The 12095-nt window shown below is 38.5% G+C and overlaps 1 protein-coding gene across 1 annotated transcript; it reads left to right on the top strand.

Moving 5' to 3' along the window:
- Positions 1 to 2379: 2379 nt before the first annotated feature.
- LOC107153285 (olfactory receptor 2L2-like) lies at positions 2380 to 3513 on the top strand. Its single transcript, XM_015498820.1, has one exon. The coding sequence runs from the start codon at positions 2380 to 2382 to the stop codon at positions 3511 to 3513; it is 1134 nt and encodes a 377-aa protein (XP_015354306.1).
- Positions 3514 to 12095: the final 8582 nt, after the last annotated feature.

The following is a 12095-nucleotide window of genomic DNA, read 5'->3' on the forward strand; positions in this document are numbered from 1 at the left end:
CCTGTACACTTAATCACTTTTCCTGTGACTCTGATGATTTGTCATTAAATTTCCTGTGCATACCCATTGTCATTTTTTTTTTGGTGCTGAGGATTGAATGCAGAAGATCTTACCATCTGGGCACCACCCCAGCCCTTTTTATATTTTATTTAGAGACAGGGTCTTGCTAAGTTGCTCAAGGCCTCACTAAGTTGCTGAGGCTGGCCATTAACTTGTAATCCTGTTGTGTCAGCCTCCTGAACTGATGGGATTACAGGCATGCACCACTGCACCTGGCCTCCCCATCTTCTCTTCTAAGGCATTCTGTGTGTGCCCCTGTGTATGAGGGTGCCCGCATGTGTGGGTGCACATGTGTGTGTGCATGAACATATATGTTGTGCTTCCCTCTTTCATCTGCAGGCTTTCTCAGCCAGTGGACCTGGCTACTCTTGGGCCTGGCCAGCAGGGCTCTCTGCTGATGGCATTTTTCCCTGGAGAGAACCACAGCACTGCACTAGATCTCAAATTCCCATACTTATTTTGAAATAAAAATAGACATAAATACAAGAAATAGAAGAGCAAACAAAGAAGGAGCAAGGAAAGGCATTGGAAGGCAAGGTGTAATATCATGTGAGCTGTAGGGAAGGGGAGACAGCATAACCACCAGCAGATGATTGTGGTGTTCAGATGTTCAGGGAAGGGGTCTACCACAGCGTTCTGAGTGTGGGTGAGAAAGCGAGGAGAAGGACCTTTGGTAATTTACACTGGGCCATAAGAATACATCATAGATTTTTGAAGACATGAACTAAAAGATGGCACCTGATTTGAAGGGAATCTGATTCTGCATTATTGAAAGAAAAGTGGTGCAGGGCTGATCAAACACACACGTGGGATAAGAAGTGGGTTTATTGTCAGGAGCCTGACAAGGCTGATCTGCAGAGAGAGGGACAGCAGCAGCAAGGAGGAAATGTTGGAATGACTTTCAGTTTACAGCTAGCAGCTAGCAGCTGTAAGCAGCTCGGAGTGCTTGAAGAATCTACACTTGTTCAGGCCTGATAGGAGCACCTGCAGGATGGGATGCTCTGCTCTAGCGAGCCATTAGTGAAACCACATCCTTAGCACTTGTTGCCAAGCTGCCAGGTCAGGAAACTGAGGACCAGGAGCTTCAGGAATGGAACTTCTAACTTAGAAATCCCCTCCCCTAGGGACCTAGACCCTTCCTGATGATAGCAATATTTAGAACATCCTCATAGTGTGGTTACATTAGGAAGAAGATGATTGGCTTATGGACACTATCTTGCTCGTGTATGATTGACGGGCATGCCCACTCGAACCCTATAACAGTTGTATGCATTCCAAAAATAAACTGAGCTACTGGACGACAACCTGAGGTGGGTCTCCAGCCAGTTCTCTCACCAGCTCCCGTAGTCTCTGTGTTGATTCTACCCCCCGCGACAAGGTAGCCGAGCAACTAGTTGACCAGAAACACAGCAAGGGAGGGCAGCAGCGACCCCCTTGAATGTCACCTTTGACAATCTAGAATCATGGCCACAGGCTAGGGGAGGGTTTAGTCTTGATTGACACAGAAAACACCCTCTGATCTTGTGGAAGGCAAGTTTGTTTCTCAGGAACAAAACAGGCAGTTTTTCTATCTCTCAGGAGGAACAGGGAAACTGGCATGTCCCTTTATCTTCACAAGGAGAGAACAGGGAAGCCAGTATGTACCCATCTCAGGGGCTGGTAAGCTGTGTCTATCTCTCAATGAGAGAACAGGGAGACACTGGCACCTCTCCAGACCAGTACGTTTTATCTCAGGCTAGTTTCTATTTCTAGTTTCTATTTCTTGGGAATAAGAACAGTATTCGTAAAGTGGGGGTGGGGAAAGGAAGATGGCTGCAATCATGCCAACAGTCATGTGTAATGACCGCTCACAAAATGAACTAACTGTTTAAACTTGAATTGGTAAATGAGTTCATTTTTGGAGGTAAAGCTAAGACTGAAATATGGAAGAAAAGTCACCCCCACCCCTGGGATGAGAAAAATGTATCCAAATATGAGCTATACTTTAGACATTTACATTGATTTCTATGCACTTACTCATAAGAGCTCATCTTGATGACAGCTGATTCTGTAGGGGAATAAATACCCATATTCTAATAAAATCATTGCAGAAATATGCTATTTTCATGACTGCACAGGTTTTATAAAAATGTCGGCCATGTTTGCTACCTTAAGATATATTTATGAAGAAGGAAAATGGGATTCCATTTTCAGAATAGTTTATTCTTTTTTTCTAAGAACTTTAATAATTCACAGTCAAAATAAATGAATGATTCTAAAATACCTTACTGTCTATGTAACTTTTTGTTTCATGTGTTTGTAGGAAAACCTAAATGAATGATGGAAAATTATAATCAAATGTCAACTGATTTCATCTTGCTGGGATTGTTCCCACCATCGAGAACTGGCCTTGTCCTCTTGGCACTCACTATGCTCATCTTCCTACTGGCTTCCATTGGCAACCTGTCCATGATCCTGCTTATCCTCATGGATGCCCATCTCCACACCCCCATGTACCTCCTCCTCAGTCAGCTCTCCCTCATGGACCTCACTTACATCTCCACCATTGTCCCGAAGATGGCTTCCACTTTCATCCTGGGAAACAAGTCTATCTCCTTCACTGGATGTGGGGTTCAGAACTTCCTCTTCCTCACTATAGCAGGTGCAGAGGGACTGCTGCTGGCATCTATGGCCTATGACCGTTATGTGGCGATTTGCTTTCCTCTCCACTATCCCATCCACATGAACAAAAGAGTGTGTACGTTCATGATATTGGGGTCTTGGATGATGGGCTCTGTCAACTCCTGTGCTCACACTGTATATACTCTGCATATCCCTTATTGCAGATCCAGAGCCATCAATCATTTCTTCTGTGATGTCCCCGCCATGCTGCGTCTGGCCTGCATGGACACTTGGGTCTACAAGTACACAGTGTTTGTGAGCACCACCTTCTTTCTCATGGTTCCATTCACGGGTATTGCATGTTCTTATGGCCGGGTTCTCCTTGCAGTCTGCCGCATGCACTCAGGGGAAGGGAAGAAGAATGCCTACTCCACCTGCAGCACCCACCTCACTGTGGTGACCTTCTACTACATACCCTTTGCTTACACTTATTTACGCCCAACATCCCTCCGCTCCCCAGCAGAGGACAAGGTTCTGGCTGTCTTCTACACCATCCTCACCCCAATGCTCAACCCCATCATCTACAGCCTGAGGAACAAGGAGGTGATAGGAGCCCTGAGAAGAGTCCTTCACAGAATTTGGTCCATGAAAATCTGGTCAAAGTTTTCTGCTTTAATCCTTATAACCCAGATAACGTTTATTCAACAGTGTAAAACGGCAAGAATAACCTTATCCAGTGACTACAGCCAAGGAACTAAAATTAATCTACAAGATGTGGAAATACTAAGATTAGACAGAATAATTGTATTTTTTCTCATCAAAATAATGGACATGTATTATCCAATAACATGAAGGCACTAGGATCTGGTTGATTTGCTGAAATGAAAAAGTAAAAAGTAGAAACTATTGAAATTATTCCACCTAATGGTTGTACCATATTTTATTTTTTTCCTGTGTTTAGTAAATTATCACAAAATTACATTGAAATTTTAATGTCCATAAGTAACTGAAAATAATTTCTTTTTAATTTTTAAATAATTTACATGTAAGGCAGACTACACAGTTTACAAAACTTTTGCTTGGTATATAAAAATTTACTTCAAATAAATGCTTCAAACTTTTTCTTACACTAATGGTAATTTATAGTTGTATGAAGTATAAATAAATTTTCTTGAGATTTAGTAGTTCTTTTATCACTAATTGGGACATGGGGTAAGTTCATATTTTCCATGAGAGAGGCCCTGCATTTATCTGATTGAATTCCATGTTTGTAGTGTATTTAAAGATCTAAGGATCAGTAATTATATCTGGAAAAATATAAATTTGAATTAGAAGATTCAGATGCATTTTTAAATATTAATAAAAAAATTGTCTCTAACAGATGAACAAAGGTTAGACCGTTGGAGCAATTATGCAATTTCTACAATCACACTACTACAACTTTGCATCCTGAGTATCAATCAGTAACCTTGGATCCATATTCTCTTTTATGGACAACATAATTTTTTACTTCCTGTTCTCATACATTTACAATACCAGTTTGTGTTGAGAGAGTCATCTTCTCTGTACCAGTGCTTTTTTATCAAGATTATAGTTTTTGTTCTTTTAACAACTGTTGATGGAACTGCCACCATGACATTAAGACCAGCTTTGCAAAATAACTGCTAAACCCTCCTTTCAGAGCTTGCCTGCTTGCTGAATGACCTGTGCAGATTTCTCTTTGTAATGAACTCAACCTTCACTGCATTCTTGGCATGCCCAATTCTGCACCAGCCTGTGTGCGAGCATCCTGCAGTGAAGCCCTTTAATGTATTGCCAGATAAATTTTTTTATTGGTGCTTCATCTCCCTATTTTTGTTTTTTTTAATTGGTTTTTCCAGTGACATTCTTACAAAGAATGTCAGAGACAATCTAATATTTCGTGCCAGTTATCTCTTTACTACCAGCATATATGGAGAACTCAAAGTCGATTAGAAATGATTTTGTGAAATCCTCCTAGATCCTCTGGCTCAGGGGAATTATAAAGTTTGCCTACTGTCATGGGACTGCACCCAGGGGCTCTCCTTCCTCTGACATCACAAGGTGTGCAGTAGAGAGAAGCAGCATTGCTCAAGTTTGTGCCATCTGCTATCACCTTTATAAGCAACTACTCCAGATAATCTTGCATGTTGGGCAACGGTGCCTCTCGGGGAGACTGACCTAATCCCTCTCTTCCTACAGGGTCCCTCGATCCATGTTCATTGTGCACTTTTTGGCCATGTTTCACACAGTTTTAAATCTGTAGTCATTATTTCCACTTCTTCACATTCATTATTTCCCCTCCAACTGTGAGGTGCACATTTATAACACATGGCATCTCCTTGAGTAGATTTATAAGGCATAGGTTGCACACTTACAGTTATCTTAAATAACATTTTAGGCAAGTTTGCTTTAGGGAAAGGGAAATGAATATTTTATCCTTTTAGTCTTTTTGTTTGTTTGCTTTTTGTATCAGGGATTGAATCCAGGTGTGCTTTACAATCAAGCCAAATCCCCAGCCTGTTTTAAACTATTATTGTTTTTTTTTTTATTTTGAGAAAGGTTCTCACCAAGTTACTTAGGGCCTCACTAAGGTGCTGAATTTGGCTTTGAATGTGCAATCCTCCTGCCCCAGCCTCCCAAGCCACTTGGAGTAGAGGCATGTGCCACCACTCCTGCTTTTACCTCATATTTTGAAGAATGAATGTATTTCTCATCACAGTTGTGGTTCACTAGTGTGATAATGTGCAAATTATAAAGGATTAACTTTCTGTTGTAATATTTACCTCAACCCCACTATTAATTTTTTTAATAGTCTTAACATTGTGAGCAAGTGTTACTTGTTGTTGTTTGTTTTGGTACTGGGGATTGAACTCAGGGCACTAGACCACTGAGCCACGTCCCCAGCACTATTCTTGATTTTATTTAGAGAGAGGGTCTCATTGAATTGCTTAGGGCCTCACCATTGCTGAGGCTGGCTTTGAACTTGCAATTTTCCTGTCTCAGCCTCCAGAGCTGCTGGGATTACAAAAGTGCTGAGCAAACATTTTATCAGTCCCTAAACACTGTGAACTTACAGAAATTCAGTGGATATAGAGGTGCACAGAAACCTCCAACAAATTGGAGGACCCATTTGGTATTGGGTCCTTAAACACAGCCCTTTCATCCCATTGCCACACTCTAAACACTCATAAAATATTCTTGTTTCTTGCTCTAAATATTTAAAAATATATAACCCATCAATAAATGGGCCAAGAACTGAACAAACACTTCTCAGAAGATGATATAAAATCAACAAATGTATGAAAAAATGTTCATCATCTCTAGCAATTAGAGAAATGCAAATCAAAACCACTTTAAGATATCATCTAACTCCAGTCAGAATGGCAGCTACTATGAAGACAAACAACTAATAAGTGTTGGAGAGGCTGTGGGGAAAAAGGCACACTCATGCATTGCTGGTGGGTCTGCAAATTGGTGTAGCTAATATGGAGAGCAGTATGGAGATTCCTTGGAAATCTGAGAATGGAACCACCATTTGACCCTGCTATCCCTCTCCTTGCTCTATACCCAAAAGACTTAAAAACAGCATACTACAGGGACACAGCCACATCAATGTTTATAGCAGCACAATTCACAATAGCTAAACTATGGAACCAATCTAGATGCCTTTCAGTGGATGAAAGGAAAAAAATGTGAGATATATATATATATATATATATATATATATATATATATATATGGAATTTTACTCAGCAATAAAAGAGAACAAAATCATGGCATTTGCAGGTAAATGGATGGCATTGGAGAAGATAATGGTAAGTGAAGTTAGCAAATCCCAAAAAATCAAATGCCGAATGTTTTCTCTGATATAAGGAGACTGACTCATAGTGGGGTAAGGAGGGGAAACATGGGAGGAATAGATGAATTCTAGGTAGGGCAGAGGGGTCAAGGGAAAGGGAGGGTGCAGGGGATTAGCAAGGATGGTGGAATGTGATAGACATCATCATCCAAAGTACATGTATGAAGACACAAATTGGTATGAACATAGTTTATATGCAACCAGAGATTTGAAAATTGCACTGTATATGTGTAATAAGAATTGTAATGCATTCTGCTGTCATTTATTTTTTAAAATAAAATCAATAAAAAAATAAAATCCACCCTAATTATAATTATGTTCTTTGGATATTGTGTCCTTCCTAAAGAGGTTTTTATTTTCTGAAGTCCTACAAACTCAAACTCAAACACATAGATTTTTTTATATCCTTTTTTTGTGTGTGTAAGCAAATAACAACATTAAAACAATATGCAAGAATTTCATTCTATTTTTACATTTCACTGCATTTCAGGAGGGTGAAAGTATTTTCTGTGCTCATGCTGCTAGGTTTGACACCTCTTGGTTGTTCATATCTACAAGAAAAGTTTACTCATGTAAATAACATGATAATAATATAAGGGTATCATGCAATTACAACATCAGAGGAAATCATAAACAAAGAAAGTACTGCCAGATTAAAAACCTATGAAATTGTAAAAAGTTGATTTGAATTAAAAATTTAACAATATGATTGTTTGTATTCCTATTGCGAGTCAGTTCTACTTGTAAACTTTTTATGTAATTAATATTTTCTAAGTAATTTTTTATTTCTTATTACATAAATGATAGAAGAATTTGTAGATTAGTATTCAAAAAATACTTTTCTTTATAAATTGATTGAACTTGGAATTTTAAGTTTGAAAGAAAAATATAAACTATTGAAAAATGAGAGAAAACATACAATATGTTTTCAACATTTACAATATAAAGATTTTATAATAACTGAATTTGCAGAGTGAAATTTGCATAAATTCAAATATAAAATACATGGAAGAGCCCTACAATTATGAGGTAAATAATGGATTATTTATTCATTATTAAAATATAAAAAACAGTTAAATGTGTAAAAAATTATGACTATCAGTGCAAATATGTAGACAAGAAATGTTACTAATAAATAAAATATTACTAAAATAAGCATGCTAAACAGCGCAGAGATGTGAGAAATTACCTTACTATTGACTGCCATCAAATATTGGTTACAAAACCAAAGAATCTCTTGTTTTACTCACTAATCTATATGTAAATGATGTTAATTTAAGAAATAAGTGAAGATAATAAAATTCTCTTAATCCCAATATTTTGCTTTTGACAACTTGTCAAGAAAAAAAAAATCATAGAAAAGGTAGTGCTACTAAAAGCATAAAGTGGATGGATCAATAAGATAATATTTAAATAGATAATTAGGGTTAATTAGGTCAAACTTGTATAGATAATATTGTAAATATTTATCAAAGTTTAAATTTATGTTTAAAGCAATTAGTTAAAAGCATATTATCTATAAATAAATAATTTAAAAGAAAAAACCATGCACTTGTGTTTATATGCTCAAATATTTTGTCTTAAGAAGCAGAAAATGAATTTTGGGCAATATATTCAAGTGTTTACTTTTCAAAATGTTGCTGTAATATTCTACTATTCAAAATAGTATAAAATTCTGTATACTGTCAACATTGAATATGTTCACATTTAAAATTAAACAAAAGAGTTGTGGTTTATTTTGATCAAATATGCTGGTATATTTCTTATTTTCAGTATTATGCTTAGTAGAAGCTCACAAGAAGCAGGGCTCTGCCCCATCAGCAGTCTGCTTGGGCAGGTGGAATGGTTTGTCTGCAGAGAAGTGCCCTTTGCCTGCTGTGTATTGGCATCTCTGTTCTGATAATTCCCTTCTGCAGCAGAGGTCCATCCTTCCCCAACATGTTCACAATAAAAGCCAACTTCTGGTAATTCATCATGCCAGAACTTTCCTGCAGGCACCTCCTTGTTCCTCAAGCTGTAGATGAGTGTGTTGAGCATGGGTGAGAGGATGGTGTAGAAGATGAAGACCCTTCATCCTGCTCAGTTGTGTGATAGGCTCTGGGCAGGAAGTACTTGCTGATGGCTGATCCATAGAGGAGGGACACCACAATCACATGAGAAGAGCAAGTTGCCAGAGCCTTGTTGATCTCCATGTTGGATCCTGACTTCAAAATAGTGGAGAGGAGGCCACTCTTGGATACACACACACACTAGGACATTGTGATAGTTTGGCTTACTTCTAATTGACTGTTCACCAAATGCATGGTATGTGATTATCTAGAAACCCATCTTTACAGGACTGAGCATTTGTTTCTCTGGGTCCTTTTCAAAGATCAAATATATAAATAAGAGAGACAGCATCAGATAGACATTTTAGAATTATTATATAATTTTAACTTATGTTGTTAAATGATTTGCACCTGTAATGTCTCCCATATGAGGCCATTAGGGCAGATATTGGAATGAGCAGGAACACAATGCTACTGACACAGAGACTGTTTTCATAAAGAGAGGTGTCAGAACAGATGAGTTTCAGCAGAGCGCAGATCTCACAAAAGAAGTGGTGAATTTCCCTGGATGCACAGAGGGGAGAGCCATGGTGTAAACGACCTAGATGAAGGCATTGAGGAACACCCCCCAGCCAGGTTCCAGCCACAAGGACAATACAGATAATGGGGCACATGAGGACCAAATAGTGCAGTGGGTGGCAGATAGCCATGTAGCAGTCGTAAGTAAGCCATGACCGCCAGGAGGAGGCACTCAGCACCCACTAGAGTCATGAAAAAGAAGATCTGAAATCCACAGGTAGCAGAGGAGATGCTGCTTCTTCCAGCCAAAAAGTCAATGCCTATCTTGGGGGTAAAGGTAGAGCTGTCCAAGAGGAACAGATGGCTGAGAAGGAAGTACATAGGGGTGTGGAGGTACATGTCCAGCCCAATTAGAGTCAACATCATGCCATAGCCCCCAAGGGCCACAAGGAAAGCCAGGAAGAAAGGGCAAAGAGAAGCCTGGGGGCTTGGGTGTGGTAGAACAGGTCCAGGAGAACAAAGTCAGCTCCCATGGTCCCTTTTGTTCCTCTCCATACCACTCTGCAGCTCTGCCCTGGAGAGGGTTACAGGAACTTCATTGCCACTCTCCACCCAGAATCCCGCTGCACTCTGAAATGGGCCGGTTTCATCTTCTCCATCAACACTGTGTGTTCTTGCTATTGCATGACAGAGTCACCATTCTAAAGCACTGGTCTGTGTCAAACAGGAGTACAGATGTCACCTAGGTGGGATATGTGGTAAACAGGCTCAATAAAAGTTCTATTTCTACAGCCTCAGTCATCTGCTGAAACAATGTTCTCCCTCCAACAAACAGTAGTGTTCCTGAGACATTAAGACTTTAGACACACTAGGACATTGTGACAGTTTGGTTTACTTCTAGTTGGCTGTTCACCAAATACATGGTATGTGATTATCTAGAAATCCATAATTCCAGGGCTGAGCATTTCGTTTTCAACCTATAAATAAGAGGGACATAGCATCAAACAGTTATTTTAGAATTATTATATAATTTTAACTTCTGTTGTTAAATGACTTGCACCTATAATGCTTAACATACTGCCCCATAATGTGGCAGTTCTTTCGTGCTCAACAGTTTTATGCAGAAGGAACAGTTTGTACACAGAGAGAGATATGGCAGACCCTTCTCTAGACTCTCTGGGTTGTGATTACTCAAGTTATTCTATTAAAATATTCTTCAGTATCTGAGAATCTGAAGTGCTCCCAGTCCTTTTTTTTAATTGCAACTTCTTACCTAACTTTGGTTTTACTTTTCTGTTTTGGGTCCTGGGGATGATGAACACAGGGCCTTGTTCATGCTTGGCAGGTGTTCTAACACTGAGCTGGATCCCCAGCATTTAATTTTTTTTTGAGATGGCATCTCCCTAAGTTGCCTGGCCTTGACTGGAACTTGCCAATTCTCCTGCCTCAGCCTCTGAGTCACTGGGATTCTAGTGCACATTACCATGTCTGGCAGTTTTTACATTTTTGAGTACTATTTACAATAAGCTATTTCATCTGCATTAATTTATGTTTTAATACACCTGGTAGAAAAAGATCTTTTTTTTCCCATAAAACAACTATTTTCAGAGTAACTATTTTAGACTATAATGTAATATTTGGATAAAATTCAAATTCTTGTATTGAAATCTTAATTTTAATCTTATTTGAGCCATCAGAATTGTATAAATAAGTCAATCTCTTCAACAATCCATGTTACAACATTCAATAATTATATGTTCAGGATATGTTTTTTATAACTCAAAAAATTTGTGAGTCTAATATGCCCTCCCTAGCTATTGAAATGCCTCTAAAGGTTGTATAACCTCAGAAACATTTTGGTAAGTACATAAAAACTATGTTTCAGTGCATTTCTCAATTTTTCTTATATTTATCCAGAACTAAAGACTTGATGGGTTACTTTATAACTTTATTTTCAGTTGTATATTAGAAGCAACATGAAGGATGTTGGATTAAGTAATGACTCACCCAAGCAGAACAACACATTGGTCATCATAATGCCTGAAACTTGATTAATTTCTTTTGGTAAAATAAATCCTATTTTTTTCAGAAATGCTAGATGTAAATTGTTATCTTTTATATTTTCTTTGCAATGTCCCATAAGTGTACTTAGGTGGAATGAAGGTTGCCCAGGAAAGTGTCCAGAACAATCATCTTTTCTTGATGTTGGAGTCATACTCTGCCAGCGAGTAAGGAGATTCAAGGCCCACAGGACTCTCCCACAGAGACTCATGTCACAGAGTGCCCCTACCTACACTGTCCTCTGAGGAACTCTTCTTGTTTTCTCTGCCTACCCTAAGGTAGGATGCTGCCTAATTAAAAACTGTCCTTCAAATACTGAGCTCAGTCGAGTTTGTTTCCTTGGAAAAACATAAATAAAATTATCAATGAGTCACACAGTCACCAGCACCAGAAGCCTCCATCTGAAGAAGGCCAAGAGGCAATCTCAGCTCAGAATTTCACATTTTCCCTTTGGATCTAGATAATGTCTGTTTCTTGGCTTCATGATTTTTTATTGCTCTCAGCTATATTACTTACAGTGTAAGCAATTGGTTCTTTGTTTCTTCACCTATAAAACTGGATAATATCAGGGTACATGGTATATATGGTCTGTGGGTATAAAGTTAATTTGTTATTGAAAATTTCTTGGAAGAGTGCCAGGTACACACAGGATATTTAGAGCTATACCTCTTAGGTTGACTTTGAATTTTATAAAGGAGTATAAATTAGTTCACAAAGTAGAGTTTTATTCACCTACTGACATCCTCAAACACACAGATTATGGAATTATGCAAGAATTAACTTTAAAAATATTATTTTTAACAATTTTATTTCTTGCTGGTGTACCTCATGGTCCTTTGATAGACATGTGTTTTGCAATGGTCAGCTTTGACTAGTTAGCAGATGCAGTACCTTGTGCACTTGGGGATTTTTTTGTCCTGACAGCA

The sequence above is a fragment of the Marmota marmota genome, unplaced genomic scaffold (genome assembly GCF_001458135.2).
Source record: "Marmota marmota marmota unplaced genomic scaffold, marMar, whole genome shotgun sequence".
NCBI lineage: Eukaryota > Metazoa > Chordata > Mammalia > Rodentia > Sciuridae > Marmota > Marmota marmota.

Bases quoted from the DNA above. Each gene is read 5' to 3' on its own strand.
- LOC107153285 (XM_015498820.1), top strand. From the start codon at position 2,380: ATGGAAAATTATAATCAAATGTCAACTGATTTCATCTTGCTGGGATTG.